Here is a 24340-nt window from a genome sequence, read left to right as displayed (position 1 = left end):
TCCCTCCCATACAGAGCACACACCAACATGTGCAATGTCTGGAAGATGGGGTCCATGGGAAAGGCTCCATATGGGACAAGTGAAGAAAGAAATCTTCAGACCACAGCCACCATGAGCCGACTCATCTCAAGGAGAGTGGCAACCCCAAGTGTCACGATGCAGCAGCATGCACCCTACCATTCAACACAAGTCCATTCCATCAGACTGCTCGTCTTCTTGCTTTCACTACATGTCCCAAGCTACAACCAGCATGCAGGAGGTGATCTGTTTTTCCCGAGGGACAGAGAACCTCGGAATGTCACAGGAGAAGGTGGCATTCATGCCTGCCACTCCTGATAAATTCATGTGGCCTCCTAACTTGCACTGCAGAGGCACAAAAGGGAGGCAAGCACACACCAGCACGGGTATGAAAGCATGGATCACGGATGTTGTACTTTTCCGAGTAACCAGAGAGGCAGCTCCGCTGCCGGCCAGCCTTGTGCAGCCGCCTGCGGAGGGGCACAGCGCGGCACGGCAGGACCTGGGGCAGCACTGCTGTTGGGACAGTTCAATTCGGACACCAGGACAGGGGCTCACAACCGGTCCCTCCATCCTCTCGGCAGCGGGGGGCTGCCGCGCCGTGCCTAGGGCACCTCCGCTCCCCGGCACCGCGGCGCCCCCCGGCGGCCACTGCCGCTCCCTGCAGCTGCCCGCGCCTGGCTGGCAGCGGCCGTGCCTCCCGCCGACTGCAGCAGGTCTCAGGCTGAGCTCAGAGGGCGCTCCGTGCTGCCCCGGACGGGCAAGGGGCACGGAGATGGAGAGAAGAAAGGAGAGGGAGCTTTACATCTACAGTAACTAGTATTAGTTGCACTACTCCACTACTGCTACCCAGCTGCTAACTTACACGGTGCACGGTTAAGTACAAAGGGAACTACTGGAGTTAGCAAAGGCTCCGACCGAGCACGCTCTAACTCCACTGTCTGCACTGGGCTGTCCCAGGCATGAAGCTTCTCTTCACAAGACTGTGTAGCTGCAAAACAAATGTAAGTGTTAAAATAATAAACAAACAAAACTAGAAAGCAAAATAAAAGCTAACAAGTAAGTACAAACACACAGAGCCCCAACCCAGTCGGCACACAGACACGTCCACATTCCAGCAACCTCAACCTGCTCTCCTGCCTCTGTCACCCTTCGGCTGGGCCGGATCCTGCTCAAGGGCAACACCCTGCCACCAGTGCAGACGACCCCTCACAGCACAGTAGGAATTGCACTAATGCCACTGCAGGTAGTTTGAGGGTGACCTGAAACACTGGTCAGAGTAGTGACAGAGCAGCATGAGGGCACGTACGAGATGCGACTGATAGGGAAAGAAAGTAGAGCATCCACATCACTGCAAACCTCAACCCAGAGGGGAGCAGGGTGAGAGAACCCTGCCCCACTTGGCAGAGAAATGATTTGGCACTCCTCAGCCTACCAAGCAAGGCCTTGCTATGAGCAAGAGGCACAAAGAAGTTATTAAGAAAACAGTGATGAACAGTTCACAGCAAAAAGGACTTCAGAAGAGATCGTTTCCCTTCCATTCCAGTTGGGCAAAACACCCTTCCCATTGCACCTCACAATCCAGCAGTTTGACATCCTTAAAGTAACAGAGAGACTCCAACTGCTGCATCATATGGGATATACTGGCGCTGTATGCAGGAAACTAGGGGAGGAAGACCGGAGGAGACAGAAGAGGGCATGCCTGTTCCTTCCTTCCCAGACTGACCTCAACAGATTAAAATACTCAGACACTTTAAGCAGGCAGCTAGCATGGTATGTCTGTGTACATAGGGGATGGGGTGGGAAACCCACCTAGATTTTCTCCAACTGACTACCTTTTTTCATACCCATTTTCAGCCACAGGCTCCTCTGATAAAGGCAGCCAGTTCTGGAGAGATAGGCAGATGGCACTGTCTGTAACTAGCAGACTAACCACAGTACCAACTAACTGAGCTAGCAAGACAAGACACACAAGGTAAAAGCTCACGACCGAGAAATGCCCCTCAGAGCCAACATTATCCACGGATTTTCATTCAGAGCACCTGACAATGGATATGGAAATGCTATGGGATCTTCCAACAGCCACAGCCTCTCTTCCACGCATCCTTGAAGCAGTCTGTAAAAAACTTTCTTCCTTTTGTAACTGGTGAGCACCATCCATGTCTGGGGTGTTTAGAAGTTCTTGACAAATGAGATTGCATTCAGCCTTGAGCATCCGCTCCGTCAGCAGACCTGCACCACTGACCCCAATTACCACAAGGAAAACTAAGAGATGCTGTGACTTGCCTGAGGACACCCTGAAAGGCAGTGTCTGCAGAGAACTCCACTTCTCACTCAGATGAAATCAAGGGAATGAAATTAGACAGGATGAGGTTCTGACTGGGGTTTTGGAAAGGTTTGGAAATTTTCAGTGTGCAAAGGAGGGTATTTTTCAGGAAGGGAGATGATTTCTTTTTATTCTGGAGTAACTAGAAATGAAAAATCAACGTTCTGGAAGGAAGTTGAGGAAAGGAAAAACTTCGGGGAAGGAGAAATGGGAAAGGTGGAGGGAGGGGTGGGAGAAAGATGCCATGAAGCACTGCACCCCTGGACTTACTGGCTGAGAAACAGAGAGAAAGCTGGGACTGCATGGACTCAGTCTGTGTTTTGCTCTCACTGTGCCTCCGTCCTTCAAGCACTGAGCTGCCGTCCCCGGTGGAGAGAGGGGGAGCTAGCATGGCAGGGAATTAAAACACAAACACAAACAAAACACGCAAGTTCAGTAAATAAAAAAAGAGAAAGGAAATAGGAGAACATTAAAGAAACCACAATGCTGGGCACAAAACATGCAGGAGTATACTCCAGGCCAAAGCCAAGTAGACAGCTCCACAACACGGACCTGCTGTGCAATTTAGAATGACACAGGGAGGCGTGGGAGGGGTCGCTGCCTTTACCCCACCACTGTCAAAAAACGTATCCCTGAGTCAACTGTCACTGATGGATCAAGGCATCCCCCACACCACAGATGAACAGATCTGCATCCCCTGTTGTCTACTAGAAATAAGAAATTGGCTGAGGAATTGCACAGACACTTCCCTTTTCCCAAAGTCACGGCTATGAAGAACACAGAGAACTCCAACACCCCCAAACCTTTTGGTCTATTCAGTTTTCCTTGAGTGTTTGTTTAGCTTAAAATATGGAGGGGTAGGAGTTGAAAAGGAACACCGGTAAACACTGCTACACTTAAAACTGAAGCACTAAAATTACCAGAGCTGGCCATAGTGTAAACCATTACTGTGCAAGCTCCTTCCCCCCCAACCACCATTCAAGCACTCCCTTCTAGTAAAATTATAACAAAAATTCCTAACCTCTGCCAAAAAAAACCAACCCAACCCCAAACAACCCAGAACGCCTCAGTCTTGATCTGCAGCAATGCAGCCCTATACAATTCTTCATAGATTTAGCCCTGGCCAACTGCCCTCCTTCCCCCTACCTTCTGTTCCAGTCCTAGCCTTTTTCTCCTCACAGCATTTCTACTCCTGACTTACAGGACCTGTTGGCTCAAATGGCTTAAGTCTGGGACCTGTCCTGAACAAAAGCTGCCAAAGGAGACAAGGTTCTGGACAGATATCTGTTCTGGATAGATATCCAGTGGAGATTAGATACATCAGTTTCATTACCACACTACCAAAACCATCCAGTTCCCTTCCCTCAAGGTCGTATTCTTAAACCACGGATTACTCTTCAGCAAAAAGATGGGAGCTAAAATACTGTCCTGTAATGAGGCCAGGTCTTATCTGAAATAATCTCTATTGCAGAGCTCATTCACCCACTGGCATGCATTCTGCTCCCTATGACTCCTCAGAAGAGCAGCCAGCAGTTTGTGATAAACCATGGGAAAAGCATCAGGAACTAGCTCAGCTGAAAGAGGCGACATTGCTGCTACACCACAAGGTCAGCATTGATTTTTCCCTGGATATGTAACTCAGATTGACTACAGGGCAAATGAGAATACCTCTGCCTCAAAATGCAAACTATTAACACATTTGCCTCAGACTGCAAACTGCATTCACCCATCCTGAACCCGCTCATTCAGGAAAATGTCTGCTTGTCCTTCTTTAGGGAGCTGAGGAAAAAGACAGCTGCTCAAACAACATGAGCAGACAGGAGACTCAGAGTTCCTTCATCTGAAGAGTTTTACAAGCACAGAGTATTTGCAATACGGTCAGTGAAAGGTGCGAAAACTCTCCTCAGACTCTCCCTCTACTGGTGTCTCAGTCAAGGACACAACAAGATCATTTCCATGCAAGAGACAATAGGCTGAGAATGATCTTCAACTTAGAAATTAAAATAGACCCAAAGGGAAAAAAATAGAGAGAAATGCGAGCATGTCACTAAAGAGACTCCCAGAAAGGGGTGAGAATGGAGCCAGAGCAGTAAAAGAGAGGTTTCAACTCCCTGTAACCTACAGAGAAGCACAAAAACACAACCAGACTCCTAACCTCAAGGGACTGGTAGAGATTCTCCATGCCTAGAAATGGACTGGAGATTAGAAGATTATGATATTTGCAACAAAAGAATTCCAACTCTGAGATAAAAACAAATTAGCTCGGTGCAAACAGTGTTTATATACCACAGGGCCCATGTCAGCTGGTTCCCCAAAGCATGGTCCCACTGTGACAGGAATGACAGCATCATGGTGAATTTATGAACTGAATCAGACACAGGAATCTGGGAAGCTAGTTCAAGGCAATGACTGCATCTCCAGGATCCCCTGCCTGCACGTAACTGTATTAGAAATTACAGGCAAAACACCTACCTTTCAGATCCTCATCTTCAGTCGTGGTGTTACAGCTCTCCGTGGAACCCTGCATGGCAGAACAGAGCATTACCAGGCATCAGCAGTCAGGAGCATGAGTAAATAGCTGGATTTGTTTGTGAAGAAAGATGGGGAAAAGCACAAAAGCATTAGCAGGGATGGCAGGGAGAGGATGATACAAGAAAGATTTGGATGGAAGCAGGCCAAATATTAAGCAAAACTTAACAGCATCTCTGCTTAGCTTCTGCGTGTTCAAGCCGTTCAAGCTGTCCACCCAGAACTTTACAAGGACAGAAGTTACCAGACTCTATCAAATGAGATCAAATGGGAGTTGCTTTTATTTGGAAGAAGAGTAGCCACAAGAAGCTAAAGAAGGGCTCCTAGGCTTTCTTGGGGGAACAGGCCTCCACTTCCAGATGAAAAAAACCCAAGTGTGTCAATGCCTGTATCTTCTCTTCCACCTCATATATGAAAGAGAGTGGTGATTAGACACCACAGTTGGAAAGAGATGATAATATCATCCCTACTCAGCCTCTTCCAGAGATCCACAGCCATACAGCACAAATCTCCCAGTCTACTACCAGCAGTATTTGGGAGCATGCTACAAACCAGAAGTCAGAAAGGTAGAAACCGAAGTAAGACACACGAAGACGAGAACCACAAGAGAGAAGGGGAGGTTTCTATGGCAACACACCCATCCCTTACCTTTATGCCATCTGTAGCATTATGGACAACAGTTGTTTGAGGCTCCTAGGAAAGGATGGAAGAATCATTAAATTCCAGTTCCAAAGCATTCTCTCATTTCTTTTCACTCCCCAGCAAGTGGAGAAAAGGTGACTGACATAGAAAAAATAAACCAAACCACAAACTCCAAACAGCACACGAGTGCTTCTGTGCGCAACGCACACACTTCCTGCACAGGTTTCCTGAAGAGAGAGGCTGCACTAAAAGCTAGAGTCACAAGGAGACAAAGCCCCCAGCTCCCCTGCAATTGCCCCTTATTCCCAATTTGCCTCCAGTGAACCAGTCTGGCACAAACAGCAGATGACAACCAGGCAGCCAGTCTGCACCCTCTGCAGCCATTCCTGAAGTAGTGACCCCTTACCAGCAGCTTCCCTGAAAAAGTGCTTCAGAAGAGAGAGAAGGGGAGGAAAGGCTAACATTGGGCTGGGGCCTTTGTCTCCCAGTTTTTTGGAAAGTTTGCTGGTTTTTTTTTACTAAAAAAGGGACATTCATAATTTCTGTAATAAAAACAGGATAAGCCAGACCACCTCAATACCTCACAGAGAGAAGCTGCTAAGGAAACTGGACTTTGAAAAAAGTTCATTTTTCTACAAGGATCTAAAATGAAATACAATTTCAATAATAACAACAACAGTTAATAATTTAGAAAGGCTCCCTCAGCATCAAACCCATTGTGGACAAATCCAGTGAAGGGAAAGCAGAAAATTATGAAGTGTCCCAAGAACCCTTCATCCTACAACAAACAACAAAGACACCAAATCCCACCCTCCAAAAATGCCAATCCAGCCCTCCAGAGCACACAACAAAGAGAAGTAACTAGGCCTATGTGGGGCTGTCTTCTGCACTCATCCCTTCATTACCGGGACAAGACTTCAGGATCTCCCCTCACTGCTGTCACTCTTGCAGGGTGGCTTAGGGAGGGCACCAGGGACTGTGTGATGGTGCAGTGATGTACACTCACCCACTGCACTGCTGCCTGATCTTCCAAGCACTGAGGCAGCCCACTCCAAGCTGTGCCGTTAAACATATTAGGCACAAGGCATCCTATAGAGTCTGCTGCGCAACAGCCCAAACAGAAAATGCTAGCCTAGCAAGTCAGCGAGCTCTGGGGGATCAATCACACAACTGAGCAGGCCAATGGGCCACCAAAGGATTCCTCTAAAATTGCTTTGCCTGCCCTTTCTTCTGTGGTGTCCTGGAGTCCATCCTCCATTTCCTGAGTGTTAAGAGAGTGGATGGATCTTGCCACTCTCTTCTTCCAAACCAGCCTCCCCAAAGCCAACAGGAACAGTTGAACGGACACACAGAACTATACAGGGATGGCACACGGGGAAGTCCAGGCAAGCTGCGATCCCCACATCCAACGACAGCTCTGCTCAGCAGCCCCACCCCAAAGCCTGTGAGGCTGTGATCAGGCCCCACAGCAGCACAGGGACACAGAACGAAGCCAAAACACAAGCTGAAACAGAGCAGCACAAGCAGCACTTGGGATTAGGGGGAAGGGGAGAAGGGGAGAGGACAGAATCAAAATTAAACCAAACAGGAAAAAAATAGCAGTTGGGGAAGATACCATGGACGTCTGCACTGGGGGTGTTTCTTTTGCAGTGCTTACTATACTGGTTTTGTTGTTGCTCTGTGGCTGAGACAGAAAAACATGGTTTTAGTTTCTCTGCTGGGCAGCAGAGGCAGCAAGAAAATGACAGTGTTGCTTCAACCCCAACCACCTCCTTTCACCCTCCCCTCCCCACAGGCTCAATCACCAAGAAGAGGAAGGAAGGAGGAGTGCTGCCCAAGTTACTGGACATCATCCTTCCCTCAGAGGCAACAGCTATTGAAGGGATGTACCAAAATCCAGATGTTCATGGACTGCTAGAACTATACAGAAGGAAAACAGAAGGGGAAAAGACAGCAGTCCAAAGGGATGGGGAGAATCCTGCGGTGAGCACCAACAAAAGTATGTGGTAAAGAAGAATGACAGATGGCAGTAGTCCTTAGAGAAAGAGACTACATAAGTGAGACACACAATAATCATGGTGCAGTCTCAAACAGGGGACAGATGGGAGCCATGTCTGAGGAGTCCCAGAGTGTCCAGGGACAGTCCAAGGTATAGGATGATGCTGAGGGTCCCAGAGAATCTATTAATGCCATAAAAAGAGTGGTCAGCCCTAGAAAAGGCAGAGAAAAGGTGAGGTAAGGTGTGTTGTACTCCTGCTGTGACCTGAACAATGAGATTTCAGGACCAGAATATGGAAAGGGATGGGACACAAGGAAAAGGCTATGCAGCTCCCCAAGTAGCAAGTCCTCTGAATTGTGCCCAGCAGTTTTTCATCTTCCCTCTCTTGTAGCTATGACAGAAGAATAATAACCCCATTTCCTGCATTCACATAACACAATGAGGCAGTCACAAGCTTGCTGCAAAGAAACATCCCATTTGAGTCATATATGTCAATAATGAGCAAAGCCTGTATTTGTGGGAAACCAAACCTGTGTCCACTACCATATAGTTCCTAGCCCACAAATCCAATCAGTTGTTGGAGAATAAGGCCCAGTTACACTGGCATATAACCCCCAGACCAGGCATATAGCTCTCTTGCTACCAGACACCAGCAACAACGTCAAAATCAGCACTGCAGGAGCCTGACTCAGACTCCTTGGTTTAGAGATCAGGGGTACTAGATGGGTGCTCACAGCAGTGTGACCTCACTGTAGCTATTATTCGGGAGTGCAAACTCATGCTGCAAAACATCATGCCCTCATTGCCCAGTAACCACCACAAAGAATGCAGAAGTCAAATGCTGAGCTGGAGAACACCTATCAAAGGTTTAGTTATATCAACCAGAAACAGATCCTATGAGGTTAAGACTTCACCTACTAATATTTCAGTTTTTCTACAAAAGCAGCACACCTTGGTTTAGCTATCCCTTTTGGAGAGGGAGAGAAGAGAAACGGAAGAGGAAGATGGGACAGGTAGAAGGGGGAAGAAGTAGATGAGAAAGGCAGGAACGAATTCGTTAAAAGTCCACAGAAAAAAAACGAGCATATGACACACTCATCCCCAATGCTAAGAAAGGAGAAACACTTCACAGATTACTGCTGAATGCCTCTTTCCATACATCTCCACATTGTCCTAAGACTTTGGCCTTCAAAGAGTTTTGCTTCCTGCATGTATTTCCAGCCTGATAGCAGAAGAGATGACAGGCAACTGTAGAAGCCAAAGAGGAGCAGATCAACATGAAAAAATTAATCTCAAGCTATTTTGTGGCATAAACACAACCAAAATTCTGGCAATGCCTGAGTCCACCCTTCTATACAGCACTGAAGGTCCCATACTTCTTCACGAACAGTGATCCTAGTGCAGAGATCTGTTTCCCAAAACTCTTCCAGTGAGAAAAGCACAGCCCATTTTTCTTAGCCCCCTGGGATGAGAAGATAAAGTTAGCATGAAAGAAGCCATACAAATATATTTCCAATTTTTTGGAAGGCTTTATAATTGAGGTGAAATGGGACCGAAATAATACTAATAAATTAAATAAATAAAATGAGAACCCAACAAACATCCAGGAAGCTACTGTTCTGAAAAAAGTTGACAGCAGCTTGTTAGGTGTGGAACACCACCTTACAATGTGCAAACCCATGCACAAAGCCTACCCTCCAGGCTGCACTGAGCACCTAGTTCATCCATCATGCTCTTCCCCAGCCAGTGGGCTGAAGAAGACCAAGTATCATGTTTGCTAGTCCAGAAACACATAGCATTTCACTCCCAGACAGAGTCCTAAGGAAGTAAGAGGCAGAAGACTTCACCTAACCATTTTTCACAGCTCTTTCTCAGATGGAGGTATCTGACATACTTAGCTTTCCACACACACTCGTGTCTTGTGGCCTAACATAACCAACTGCCCTTCCCTGGGCACGACTGGCCTACCCTTCCCAGACCCCCACACGGCACAGCCAACTCTTACCCCACCACCTTCCACTCCTACTGCCAGCCAACATCACAGTTGCTGGGTAGGCTACGACCCATGGTAATTCACAGCAGTACAGCTCAAGTTAAAAGAGGCCAATTCACCTAAAAACGTGCCAGGCCCTTCTTAAAATCTATGTTAACATGATTAGTTTTGGCACAGCAGTTGGCAGCACTTCCTGAGCTAGACAAGAGACAGACAGACAGGCACAAACAACACAGAGGGTACAAGAGAAAGAACAGACCAGTGATCATATTGCTAGGGACACACATTTCTAGCCAACTGAAAGAAAGTACCAACACATGGGCTAACTCTGGTTATTTAGCCACCTTCACTGCTTCCATGTTTTATGAGGCTGACACTTTTGTGGTTTACATATCCCAGCTGCTTTAAAAAACATGAAGAGGGAATTAAAGTACTGCTGGCAGTGGGCAGAAAAGTGCAAGAAAGGCACAATGAACTCCTGCCCTGGAGTTTCATAAAGGCAGGGCTGGCAAAAAGATAGTGCCTCATATCAGATTTTCAGGCAGTACTTTGGGACTACTTTGTGTGTGTGTGTGTGTGTGTGTTTACATAGTTTTAAGCTGTCCTTGAAGGAGGAAGAGAAGAAATATCTTCCAGATAGTAATGTACAAACAAGTTCTGCTTTCTCAGTAATGCAATATTCCTGTTCTACCTGCAATAGAGGAGAAATAGTTTCTGTTCTTTTTCTGTGTAAAGGAAATAATGCAGTAACTAATTTTTGTACTTTAGTTACTTTTCATATCTCAGTGTCAAGGGACAAAGGCATCATCTAATGGGCTGGGTATGATTCCTCACAATATGGCACCGGCCAATTTTCTCTTTGCTCTGTTAAGAGTGGGTTTGACTACTTTTCTGACAAATTTTATGGATATCAAACATCTGTATGGATGAAAAAAGGAAATGAACAAGACAAGGGAGGCAGTTACTGGGTATTTGGTCATGCTGGGATACATAAACGAGATCAGGACAAAAGGAAGTTTTGGATTATATCACAAACCTTTCCAGTAAGTATGCTAAAAAAAGAAGTGCCCAGCAGCTCTGAGCTGCCCGGTGGTGCTGTGCCCACACATTTCATCTCAACAGTGGAGCCCCATCAGTCTCTGCCACATTTGGAGCAACTCCCAGTTTGTTCTATACTGCAGGGCTCCCATCAAGGATGACGGCACCAACACCAGGCAAAGCACCTGCTCCTCTTTTTGGCACCTCTGTAACAGAATGACAAAGCCCCATGTCCAGGCAAGACACGCGCCTGTTCTGCTGAGCCTAGGAGAACCACTGCTCCTTTTTGCTTCACACTCAGAGCAGGGAAGGTCAGACTGCATTGCCAACAGTTGATTTTCTGCACAAAATGGGAACTGTCTGACTGGCCAGGGGCCAGACAATCACAGGGCCCTTTAAGTGAGGACATGGACCTTTTAGTGCACAATGATCCCCCCTGCCACCACCCCCCCTGCACAGACATGCTATGTAGAGTGATGAGCACAAGCCGAGCGTGCATGGCATGAGAATGGCGGACGCACGAATCGCAGGCAGCTTACGGGAGGTGCTCACCATCAAATGCACACTGGAGCTCGACTTCCTTTTCTGGACACACCATTGAGAGAGGGAAAGAGAAGGGAAGAGAGGAGATGAGAAGAAAAGCACAGAAACTATTCACATATTAGTGCGCCAGCAAGGCCCCCCTGCCAATATTGCTCCCCTTGGGGCAGGTATAAGCAGCAGCAGAAATGCAGAGACACGCGAGAAGGTGCAGAGAGAGTCACCATTAAAGAACATGACTACACACCGAGGTGAGGGCAGGGTTGAAGCCCCCATTCACTCAAACATCGAGGTCAGAACACAGGTGCCCCACACACTATTATAAGGAGAGAGAGGAATATATATGCATCCTTGTGGGATGCAAGGGGGTGCCTTTGTGTGCTCTCCCAATTCAGAAAACTGTGCAGCTTCCCCAGACACACTGAAGAGGTAGGCAAAAAAACCCATTTTTTTTCACATTTGAAAGAAGCAGAGGTGTGTTTGCAACTACAACCAGAGGGTAGCGAGGAGGGCACAATGGGAAGGGCATCCCCAAGGGCTAAAGAAAGAAGAGGGAACTTCTGAACATAGTACAGACAGGAGAAAGGCTCCCTCACACAGAAATGGGCTAATCAGAGGGAAGGTGCACCCATGCTCAGACACACAGGAAAGGCAAGAAAGACAAAGAGGCACTCGACATCTCAAACACCTTCTCCTTACAGATACTGGAAGAATAAACAGAAAGCAATGCTCAAACGCTATCTTACTGGACTCTACCCTTGTGCAAAAGTATCTTCAGTCATGCTCAAAGACACCTTCACACCAAACTGCACTCTCCAGTAAACAAGGCTCAGCATGCATTTCTATGATTTTTTCACTACACTCAGTATCATCCTGCCCAAGCCGAGCCTGACAGGTCTTTCAGCATTACAATACCAACCCCTGCCTCTGCTGTCTTGGCATACCTTTTCTTACTACCTTCTCCCTTTGGTACCATCTAGGCTATTTCTCTGCTGCTTACTACAGAGTCTAGCTCAGAGAGTAGTGTAGGACAGCACATCCTAGCCAAAAACCACGATGGCACAGGCTCAGTTATGTACCTCTGGATTCCTGCACACTACCATGGCTCACCTCTGAAGCAGTCCTTGAACTCAGAACAGGCCATGGAGTTGTACTTCCCCATTTCATACACTTAGTAAGTCTTTGCAGCTTTCATCTTAAATATTGCCTTCATCTGTACTAACCTCACAGCACACATACAGGCTGGCATGTCTTTGAAAGCAGAAGCATCCATGTTCACCTGATACCCAGAACCACATACCTAATCACATCATACAGTCCAAAATCATGCAGCCACTGCATGAAAAGACTTACACTAGCAAAGCTTCTACCTTGGCTGATCTTTAATTCCAGTATGGACACGCTCCAAATGCTGATCTGTTCAGCATCTGGCTGACAAATCTTCCACTTCATGAAGGCACAACACAGGTATTGCCATTACCTGGTTTACAAACTTGTGATTCCTCCCATCTTCTTTTAGGACAATTTAGCTTTTCCACAGGCTCTTCCTCAAGCTAGAGCTAAAATAGGATGTGCTACCACTGCATGAATACAATTTTTAATGTATTCTATAAGTTGCAGCAGACAGACAGAGGCTATACAGATATTGCAGGGAAACTTATCACTAAGGACAGTTTCATTTGAAGTTCATACAGATTTTCAATGAGTTACAGAAACAAGAAAAAGGGTAGAAAACATTGAGACAAGCAAAAGGTTCAATATGAAAGGAGAGTCAACCAAGCCATACAGAAAGCAATCGCCCTCCTATATTAGAGGCAAAATTAACACTGACAAAGGAGGAAATGGTACCCTCTGCCAATCAGAATTTAATGAGCATAATCTAAATTTAAAATAGCATTGGTCTATTAACATGGCACGATACACTACAGAAATCCCAGAAAGCAGATTATTACTACCTACTATAACAACAGGGGGAGGAAAAGCTAGCTAGGCAGTATGAAAAAGGTGGGGAGCAAGGTCTGTGTTAAGACCAGAGCATGAAAATTATATTACAACTTGAGACAGGTTGGATAATGCCAACATGAGGCACAGAAAGTAAATGCTAAAACATCAGAACTTTTGACTAAAGTCAAACCATACATCAGTAAATTACTAAAATCAGATCGGTCTCCCAATCCCCTCTGTGACATCTGCATCAAAGCCATCTATGTCACCTTCTCAAAGGAACTAACTAGCTGAGTGAGCAAAAGTCTTTGTTGTTCTTGTGACTGAAACTTCACAAAGTAAGATAAACAGTTCTCTTTCCCTTCCATAACAAAACTCCATTTTCTAGGCAATGCAGAGACATCCCAGGAAATGAAAAAAAAATAAAATGTTAAGGGCAGACAGATAGTCTATGGTAAAGTACCTCAACTGATCACTTCAAGGATTTCCTTACATATGAGTGACAGAACATTCTCCTAAAACAGTATGGACAACATTTTCCTCTCTAACAAACATTCATCCCTAAGTTCTGTTTCTGTACTTGTGTGAAATTCAGGTGTTCATCTCAAAAGAGGAGCAGACTCTACAATGAAACTTAAGGAGTCTCTTGCTTTAGGTAACAATAAACAGAAATTGGCAGGTGACAGAAAACAACCTGAAGAATCTCTGTCCCTCCAACACAGCAGCAATACTAGAAATGGCCACTGTAAATCATTTTGAGCACTTACACAAAATACAATACACACTAGAAGATGCTGTAAGTTGAGTGATTCCAAGCAAGGTCCCATTCATGGTTCTGGGCACGTAACATGGCTATCTTTTTACACCAGCTTTTTGTGTATCTATCTTTCCCAGTTCGACTCTGACAGTACAGTCATGTTAAAATATTAAGCTTGCTGCAGCTCATATTCCTATAGAGAGTACAGTCATTTCAGTACTTAAGGGAAAAAAAAAAACCCAAAAATGTTGAACTCAGAACAGATCAGTGAGAGGCAGCCTGAACTAGCATATTTGAGGTCCTATTTCTGTTTCTGCTTTTGCCGTTTTGTGTGATGCTGAGCAAATCATTTCATCTTTATCAGTCCATCTTCTCTCTTGCCCTCTGTCAGCTTGTCTATTTAAATTGTAAGCTAAGAAGCAGGGATTTTCTGCTTAGGCATCACTACAGTGCTAAGCACACTGGACCCTTCATCTCAGAGTTTCCAGGCATTACAACAACGCAGTGAAAAATGTGAATGCATCAAAGGTGGGTAGAACGTGTTATAGGATGTCAGCACTTAAAGAGATCTGAATCATAGAATAGTTAGGGTTGGAAAGGACCTTAAGATCATCAAGTTCCAACCCCTTGCCATGGGCAGGGACACCTCACACTAAACCATGTCACCCAAAGCTCTGTCCAGCCTGGCCTTGAACACTGACAGGGTTGGAGCATGCACAACTTCCCTGGGCAACCCATTCCAGTGCCTCACCACCATCACAGTAAAGAATTTCTTCCTTATATCCAATCTAAACTTCCCCTGTTTTAAGTTTTAACCCATTACCCCTTGTCCTGTCACTACAGTCCCTAATGAAGAGTCCCTCCCCAGCATCCTTACAAGCCGCCTTTGGATACTGGAAGGCTGCTGTGAGGTCTCCACGCAGCCTTCTCTTCTTCAGGCTGAACAGCCCCAACTTCCTCAGCCTGTCTTCATACAGGAGGTGCTCCAGTCCCCTGATCATCCTCGTGGCCCTCCTCTGGACTTCTTCCAACAGTTCCATGTCCTTTTTATGTTGAGGACACCAGAACTGCACACAATACTCCAGGTGAGGTCTCACGAGAGCAGAGTAGAGGGGCAGGATCACCTCCTTCGACCTGCTGGTCACGCTCCTTTTGATGCAGCCCAGGATATGATTGGCTTTCTGGGCTGTGAGCACACACTGCCTGCTCATGTTCATTTTCTCATCCCCAAGTCCTTCTCTGCAGGGCTGCTTTGAATCTCTCTGAAGCACTCCCCAAGCATCTTGCATAGAACAGTTCAGCATAAAACTGTGCTGTTCAGGTGAACTTGGGTTCTCATTTAGCTTCACCATAGCAATCTTGAAACAGCATGGCTTTAAGATTACAACAAGTTCAGATACAGAAATAAGAGCAGTAACTACTGTTGGTCACTGCATGGATGTTACTTGACCTCTTGCAGATTTCCAGACCCTTGCAGATTTTCTAGGTTGGTTCACCTTGCTACTGTGCCTTCTCTAAGGCACACTTTCACAAGCTGCTTTCTCAGCACCCTGCCTTCCCCACATACTCTTTACTGGGCAAAGGGCAATGAAAACTGATACCCACCAGGCATAAAATGTACACTTACCACAATATTCCTTCCAAGCAGCAGAACAAATGGTGTTTGGTGCCTCTTTGCAGTTACATAAAATGAAAGGCAGGTTTTACAACATAGCCTTGTCACACAAAAAATCTGGATTTTTACTCTTTCAGCTGAGCTCTCCTTTCAGCTATGCTATGCAGCTTTTACTGGGAAAGAAAATAATGTGCATGCAGCAAAGAGACAAGATTTTGCAGAGCACTGCAAGTGAATGCTGTTAAAATCTCCTGCATCCCATAGCTTTCTCCACAAAGTGCTATTTACATAGTGTTACAGTGGGCCTGAAGAACATTATTGATACCATCTTGTATCCCCCAATCACAAATTAAGGTGCTCACAAGAAAAAAAAAAAAGAAGAAACTGACAAAGAGCTTAGAGAAGAACTGATTTTAAGACACTTGCAATGACATACTTCACTAAAAACAGCATTTTGTGCGTTAACAAATTCTGATTGTAAAGGTGGATGTGACAGGCCTCCCTAGAACTGGAAACACATGCATCCTCACCACCAGTAGGAAATTAAATTCCCTTTGGGAAAAAAAAAGGGAATACCGCTGTTGGAAGTGCTGCCCAGAGACAAAACAAATAACAGTAGGTCTGTAATGCTAACTACAGGGAGCCCAGACCCTGATAAGGTCAGAGGAAGGACACTCAGCATAAAGTGTCCTCCATCTTCATACAGGGGCCTGCCGCGGCTCATTCCTTAAGCCCTCCCTCACCCTGCAGTGGATGGCAAGTCCAGATTACAGGCAGAAAGGGGAACAAGAAAGCAAGTAGATTTGACATGAAACTAGCAGAAATGAATTTTAAAGTGGTAGCTGCACAATGTTGCTTATAAGTTTAGAATCTCAAAGGAAATACCTGGGACCTACAGTGCTGGTAACAGGTTATGCAGTATGTTACATGGCTCTGAAATTCATCACCCAGTATCTTGTAGCCTCACTTTCTGGATTTGAAAGCAGAAAAGCATGTTCCTTGGGGATAAAACCTGGGCCTTCCCTGTTGGTACTTCACCAGCTTGGATCCAAATTCTGACTGAAGAAAGTAAGTGCAGCACTACCAAAGGTTTGGTGAGCAGGGTCAATTTAAGATTCAAGGCAGTTTAAATCATTCATTATTTAAGATAATGGAAAAGTTCTCAAGTGCCAACCTGATGAAATATCTACCAATTAGCAGAATTAGTACTTGAAATAGAAGCAGCAGTGCAAAATGAAAACTAGGAATGCTTCAAATAGATTTTGGAAAGGAATTTGCTAGAGAAGAGGGTCATGTACATGGAAATTTATCAAAATAACCCCAGTGCTGGCACACCTATATTGGAATAAAAAATGTTTCCTTCATGTTCTTCCCTCCTGATTTAAGCTCCCACCACCCTGCTTCCAAAATGGTCTGATGCAAATGAAATGCATGCATGCCTCACTCAAACTTGCCTAATACTGTGTAATAGAAATACCTACTGTATTTGTCAAATAATGCAGGGTGCTAGAATACACAGCTCTGAATACTAGCCAAAAGAGCTGGAAAGTTATAACAAAAACAAACCAGGAGTCTCCGTATCTGGAAGGAGCATGAGAAACAGCCTAACCACATGGCATGTGGTCAGCAGCAGACCACAGTTAAAAATACAGCATGCAATGCTTGTTCTAAACCTACATCTGATGTAAAATTATTTATGTGGGAAGTGGTAGTGAAAAGGATACCACAAAGCTGAAAACACGTTTCGTGCTCAAGCCATGGTACCAGTGCTCCGCATTACTGCAGTGGGCAGAAAATCATAGTTTGCTACAAGTAATGCAAAACCAGATGCTCTTAACTCAACCAGTCACTGGCACAAGATGTCTGTCAGAACCATCTAGGGTGAGAAAATCAGTAGGGCTAAAATTACAAGTTGCCTGCATAAGGAGCAATGAATGAAGAGCAGGCTAGTGAGGCCACTAGCAGAGAGACTGCAGCACAGCAGCCAAGTGTGCCAGTAGTGCACTGATAAGCAAATGCAAGTGGTAAAAGCCTACACTTCCACAGGATGACTAATGGGAGGCAGCACCATACCGGTAGACAGTAGATGCAAGGCAGGAGACAAGCATATAGCCACAGAAATCATACAATGGAGGTGTTAAGGATGCACTACAAATACACAGACTGCTACCTACTCTCTATCTTGTCCAAACTTAACACTGAGGGGAAGCAATGTGTACTTTTAAAAATCTGCATTACTGACTAAGAGAGTTACTCAAAACACCAACTTTAAGAAGAATTTCTGAAGTTCTTTTAAAGCTTATAGAAATCATAGAACAGTTAGGGTTGGAAAGGGCCTTAAGATCGTCTAGTTCCAAACCCCTTGCCATCGGCAGGGACACCTCACAGTAAACCATGTCACTCAAGACTTGGTCCAACCTGGCCTTGAACACTGACAGGGATGGAGCATTCACAACTTCCTTGGGCACTTGGCTTAGCTGAACTTCATAAGATTGGCACTGGCCTACCTCTCAAGCATGTCCAGGTCCCTTTGGATGGCATTCCTTCCCTCCAGTGTATCAACTGAACTACATAATTTAGTGTCATTGACAAACTTGCTGAGGGCGCACTCAATTCCACTGTCCATGCTGCTGACAAAGATGTTAAACAAGACCGGTCCCAACACCGATCCCTGAGGGACACCACTCGTTACTGGTCTCCAGCCAGACATTGAGCCATTGACCACAACTCTTTGGGTGCGGCCATCCAGCCAGTTCTTTATTCACCGAGTGGTCCATCCATCAAATTGAGGTCTCTCCAATTTAGAGACAAGGATGTTGTGTGCAACAGTGTCGAATGCTTTGCACAAGTCCAGGCAGATGACGTCCACTGATTTGCCCCTATCCCTCAGTTCCGTAGCCCCATCATAGATGGCCACCAAATTGGTCAGGCAGGATTTCCCCTTAGTGAAGCCATGCTGGCTGTCACCAAGCACCTTGTTGATTTTCATGTGCCTTAGCATGCCTTCCAGGAGAATCTGCTCCAAGATTTTGCCAGGCACAGAGGTGAGACTGACTGGTCTGTATCTCCCTGGATCTTCCATTTTCCCCTTCTTGAAAATGGGGGTTATATTTCCCTTTTTCCAGTCATCGGTAACTTCACCTGACTGCCATGATTTTTCAAATATGATGGACAGTGGCTTAGCAACTTCATTCGTCAGCTCCTTCAGGACACATGGATGGATTCCATCAGGTCCCATAGACTTGGGCACATTCAGGTTCTTAAGATGATCTCGAACCAGATCCTCTCCTACAGTGGGCCTAAGGTCTTCATTCTCACAGTCCCTGCATCTGCCTTCCATCTGCAATGTGGTCAGAGTACAAGACAGTGAAGACTGAGGCAAAGAAGTCATTGAGAACCTCAGCCTTCTCCAAATCCAGGGTAGCCAGATCTCCCTGGCTTCTGGAGAGGAGCCACATTATCCCTAGTCTATCTTTCGTTTGATACATACCTACAGAATACCATCCTGTCGTCTTTCACATCCCTTAATTCTAACTGGGCCTTAGTTTTCCTGACCTTGTCCCTAGCTTGCTGGACAACATCCCTGTACTGTCCCCAGGCTGCCTGTCCTTGCTTTCACCTTTTATAAGCCTCTTTTTTACCCCTCCAAGTTTCCTCAGCAGCTCCTTATCCATCCATGGAGGCCTCCTGGCCCTCCTGCCGCATTTCCTCCTAGTTGGAATGCAACACTCCTGAGCTTGTAGCAGGTGATCCTTGAATATCAACCAACAGTCTTGGGCCCCCCTGCCCTCTAGGGCTATATCCCATGGAACCTTACTAAGCAGGTTCCTGAAGAGGCCAAGTCTACTCTCTTGAGGTCAAGGGCAGTGAGCTTGCTGCACGCTCTTCTCCCCATCCTGAGGATCTCAAACTCAACCATCTCATGATTGCTACAACCAAGGCTGCCCTGGAACACCACATTTCCAACGAGCTCTTCCCTGTTGGTGAGCATGAAGTCAAGCATGGCACCTCTCCTTGTCGGCTCCTCTATTACTTGAAGAAGGAAGTTGTCTTCCACACAATTGAGGAACCTTCTGGATTGCTTGTGCCGGCCGTACTGTCCCTCCAACGGATATCAGGGAGGTTGAAGTACCCCATGAGAACAAGGGCCTGCGAGCGTGAGGCTGCTCCTATCTGTCTGTAGAGAGCTTCAACCACAGAGTCCTCCTGATCAGGTGGTCTGTAACAGATCCCCACAGTAATATTCCCCATTGCTGCTCTCCCTTTGTCCCTGACCCACAAACTCTCTGTTAACTGATCACCTGTCCCCAGACAGAGCTCCACCCTCTCCAGGCTGTGACTGACACAAATGGCTACTCCCCCTCCCTTTCTGCTGGGCCTTTCTTTCCTAAAGAGCCTGTAACCCTCCATTCCAACACTCCAGTCATAGGAACCATCCCAACGCGTTTCTTTGCTGCCAATGATATCATATCCCTGTAGCCATGCACACATCTCTAATTCCTCTTGCTTATTCCCCATACTACAGGCATTTGTATAGAGGCATTTGAGCTGAGCTCCAAATGGAGCCGACTCATTGGCTGGAGGGGCTGAAACAGTTCTGCATCACTCCAAGTATTTATTGCAGGTGTTACTAATATGACCCACCGCTTTCCCCCAGAGGCACCAGCAGCGATCCTCTTTACTGGTTCATTAGCTGGTTGGGTGTGCGTTTCCTCCTTAGCCCTCTGCACAACTTCGAAGTGGTTCTAGGTGGCAACATCAGAATTTGGAGGAAATCCCCTGTTTTTAATGGTCCTCTTCCTCCTTTGTTGTTGTTTTTGTGGGCTTGTTTGTTTTTGTTTGTTTGTTTTTGTTACTAGCGCCCAACCTCCTGCATTAACACCCTCCTCCTTTTCTCTCGGCGCTAGGGTGTACGCTTGTGGCCCCTACACAGTCTGGGCCTGGAGCAATCAGTCCTGCTCCCTCTCAGCTCCCTAACACCTTTCAGCTACTGACAGTGCCCGCAGCTCAGCCCCTACTGCAGCAGGACCTCCACCAGCGCGCGCGGAGCACAGCCCTGCCCATTGCACACCCTCGCCTCAAGAGACCAGTGCAGGCACTTTCTGCACCCCAAGCTCTGTGCTGCGGCCTCCCATCGGCTCTGTCTGGTGCCAACGTTGCCACTGACGGGGCAGCAAGAGCAGAGCGACCAGACCGGGCCTGGCCCTGAGAACTTTCACCACCCTGGCCGCTACCCGCTCGCGCTGCTGGCGCCAACGGCCCCACCAAGTAACGAGCTGCGCCTTTTGCCTGCCATGGTCGCTCCTGTTCCCACCACCTCCACTAAGGGCGGGACGGTCCCTCCTGGCACTACCCCCTGTGAGTCCCCGAGCTCCTCAGGGGAGCTGCCGGCTCCTGGGCAAGGGCTGGCGGGGCCCTGAGGTTCCCTTGGGGGCTCTCGCCGCTCAGAACTGAGGCTCCTGTATTCGGGGTTTCCCCTCGCTCTGGCATTGAAGGCTCCTCTCTGGAGCTGCTCACCTCGGCAGATGACTGTTAGCAGCTACAATGAGGACTCAAAAGCCACACCTGAAGATAGACGCCATCTAGTGAAAATGGGATGCTTAAACAACTCTGCTGAGGGCCCTCAGCCCAGGTTAAAAGCGTGGAGTGCCCCTCCTGGAAAGAACTCAGGTTCATAAAGCCGAGCAAGGCAGTTGCATGCTGACTCTTGACTGGGGGTCTCCAGTGTCATGCAGACGTAGAGAAGCGGTTCCCAGAGGACAGCCCCATTCACCACGTACGGTGAATGCTGTGCTCTCTAATCTTCCTTCTGCTTTATCACAAGTATTCAGTTATATGTATCAGGAACAACATACACTGTGAAGGGTTGAAGACTACTTCAAACCATCTAGAAAAACAAATCCAGCTTTACCCTTTTCACAGAGGAAGACACTGTTCTCAATGAATCAAACACCGCAAGCTTTCTGTGGAGCTGGAAGTCTCTAACATACAGGTCTCCTTGTAACTCATCTGACCGTTTCTGGGATATTGTGACCCAACTTGGGAAGGCTCCCTGAGAGCCTGTTGGAAATCAAGAATCCTGAGAAGAAAGGCATTTTTTTTTCTAGACAGCTGACAAAAAACTATGTGGATGTGTTATCTGCCGCTTTTCTAGTTGCTTCTCCTCTGCCATGTTGGGATTTTGAAGCACGTAGATGCTGGTTCTGAGTTCACAGCATTGGGGATCATCCATTCTTATTCCATGGGATTTTACTGTGATGTTTCCCATATCAACAGACGTGACAACACAAACGCACTTGCTGTATTAGTGTGCATGTGTTCAATGCGTGTCTGTATAAGAGGCGGGCATGTGCAAGGGCACAAAAGTTCACTCTTGCAGGCACATTTCAAAGGTAAGCATCCTAAGGCAAGAACAGCAGTTCCATGTAGCATTCTGGTCAAAATAATCCAAAGACTTGGGTGTCATTAGGGCAGAACACAGTAGAACTGTAAGAACACAAGTTTTACTAGAGCAGTCCCCAAAATAAACATAACTCCTTTGAAAACACCTCTTTTTCCAGAAGCCTGCTTGTATTGTGAGCTCTCTGGAAACACAGCCTCATTAAAATGGAAAAGGGCTAAGAGAGCAGGAGAGAACAAGCATGTTGGTCCTGCAGTGTGCATATCAACCCTGCAGTCATGGGATAATGAAGATTTGCACAGCACAAAACCAGAAGATGAACTATTTCGCCTAACAGCTGTGGGGAAAGGTTTGGACTTCAAATGAAAATGCAAGCAAATAAACCAAACCCTAGTTTGCCACGTGGAGGACAGTTATCCTTTGGAACAGTTAGGGGAAGACAGCGCTCTAGCCCAATACTGTCTCAACTCCAGTACCAGATGGTAAAGGGCTACTGCCTGGAACAACATACAGACTTGGGAATGGCCTATTTGACCTCCAGAACTTAAGGAAGATCATGCGCACAAAGAGTGAAATTGAAGTGGGGAAACAGATTGCCTGGCCCTCAGGGATGTGGACTGAACAACACAAGACTCAGTTTCCATTCTGTCCAAACATGAACATCTTCCCCATGCCTCTTCCCAGCTCAACCTTCAGCATCTGTCCAAGGGGGATGACAAAGACATTTCCATGGGGTCTGCTGGGTATCATCAGTTATTGACAATTGCTCTGTGCAGTTTTGATATCCAGAAGCATTCTGCACTGAACAAACCAGACTAGCCAGAGGCATGTTACACTTGAACAAGTTGGTCTTTCTAATCCACAGCACTGACCAGTTCTCCGTACTTCAGAGAAAGGGCAAAAAGAAAACTTGCTGCTATGACAGTGCACTTAATGAGTTGTGTGATGTATAAGGTGCATGTAAGGAACATTAAGACCCCACCCCACACTTCATAAGGATACACTGAACAACCGCAGCCACAAGACAGGGCTGTGGTTTCACCCTGGGAGGGGACAGGAACCTCAGAAAGCAGCTGCCTTCTGCTCAGATGGTGGAAGAGACAGTGAAATGGGAAAGCAAGAACTTACCTTCACTCCATCTGACTTCTTGTTCAGCAGGCTTTTGGCAGCTGTAGGGAGAAGCAGAAGTAGGTCAGATCTTGTTTTCAAGAATGTTCTCCTCCCCAGCTCCCTGAAAACTGCACAAGACTTCAGGACAACCATACTGCTAATTCCTACCTAACAGCAAGAGACCTAGAGAACAGGCTGAGTCACCCATCAAATCCATCCTGATAGCAGAGTCACCCATGCTATCTATCGTTCACCTATTTAGGCAAAAGTGTTCTCACTTTCACCATCTCAAGACCACCGAGACTGAAATGAGACTTTACAGCTCCTCTATTTCAATCCTCCACTCACACACTGTGACCCATCCAGAAGTGCCAGCAGTTACAGGGGGAAAGCTAAAGCAGTCTGCCAGATCTAAAGGCTTTACCTTCAAGTTCAGCCATTCACACAACAGACTTTGCAAATAAAGGGGGCACTGATAATGCAGAGGCCTCCTAATTACTGCTATTCACAGTTAGTTACTCTGGGGGAACATCTGGATAGCTGAAAGGAAAAGCCTGGAAAAGTGCAAAAGGCAGAATCTGATAACAGTTAAAAAAAAAAAGAAAATGAGAAAAGAGACAGGAACTAGGCTGAATTCTCCACTGGAAGATAAAGATGCTCTGTTCTGCTCAACTTAAACAACTGGCACTAGCAATGAAAGTGAGAGCATGATGAGGGAGCCCACAAGAAATGCCTGTCAGAAGGCACACTTGGGACTGACAAAGGACCTGCTCCATCTATTACAGGTGAGTGGTATGTTGACCACAACTGTCAACAGTAAGAACCCATCTACAACCTCAACAGACGTAAAACATGGCTTGCCTACTCATGAAGAGTATCTTCAGTTTTTTCAACTTCTGTAAACAGCATTCTAGAGACCTACTGGACAAACACACTGATACGCCTCCCCTAAGTAGCTGCTGGGTCCAGGTACTTGACCTGGATTTTAGCTCCAGCAAAGATAAGGCCTTGAGAAAAGGCAAATCCTAAGACAGTGCTCACAATGACTGTTTAAATGCTTAAACTCCCAAAGACATGCATGAGTTGGTCAGCGTGAAGTGCTCAGTCTCTCTCTAGATGCAGCAATATTAGGCAAAAATGGTCTTGCAATATCCAAGCAACTACTCAAGTTGTACGTCACAAGCATTTTCCTTCCTGCGTTCCCTACCACATGACTCCACAGATATGGATTAAGTGGACAATATTACCTGAGCTGGTGCAAATGGTGACATTGTCTCCTCACAATAAAGAAGTGACACCCATACAAGTTTATTACAATCTCTGAATTGGCCTTCCTAATTCTCTTCCCTAATGAAAGTATCAAGTTAGACCAGGATTTTGTCTTCATTCCTGCTCTCAGAAACCATCCAAGAACACTGGAAAAACCTCA

General features: G+C 46.3%; 1 protein-coding gene across 7 annotated transcripts in view; it reads right to left on the bottom strand.

The window, feature by feature from the left end:
* Nucleotides 1-24340, bottom strand: part of CAMK2G (calcium/calmodulin dependent protein kinase II gamma) — a 95155-nt gene that overhangs the window by 8813 nt on the left and 62002 nt on the right. Inside the window, exons 12-18 of one of the 7 annotated variants that reach the window (XM_057423689.1) lie at nt 22930-22970; nt 11098-11130; nt 7131-7199; nt 5522-5566; nt 4817-4865; nt 2615-2728; nt 884-1009 (exon numbers count right to left, since the gene is read on the bottom strand). In XM_057423689.1, coding sequence (XP_057279672.1) covers nt 884-1009; nt 2615-2728; nt 4817-4865; nt 5522-5566; nt 7131-7199; nt 11098-11130; nt 22930-22970 — 477 coding nt within the window. The remainder of the gene's footprint in view (nt 1-883; nt 1010-2614; nt 2729-4816; nt 4866-5521; nt 5567-7130; nt 7200-11097; nt 11131-22929; nt 22971-24340) is intronic. The other 6 variants (XM_057423691.1, XM_057423690.1, XM_057423692.1 and 3 more) reach the window with 6 other exon arrangements.

Source organism: Pezoporus wallicus, unplaced genomic scaffold (assembly GCF_028554395.1).
Source record: "Pezoporus wallicus isolate ANWC-B61680 ecotype Strahan unplaced genomic scaffold, APGP_CSIRO_Pwel_v1 contig_1181, whole genome shotgun sequence".
Taxonomy (NCBI): Eukaryota; Metazoa; Chordata; class Aves; order Psittaciformes; family Psittacidae; genus Pezoporus; species Pezoporus wallicus.
The sequence above is the reverse complement of the archived record's forward strand: the minus strand, read 5'-3'. Positions and strand labels throughout refer to the sequence as shown.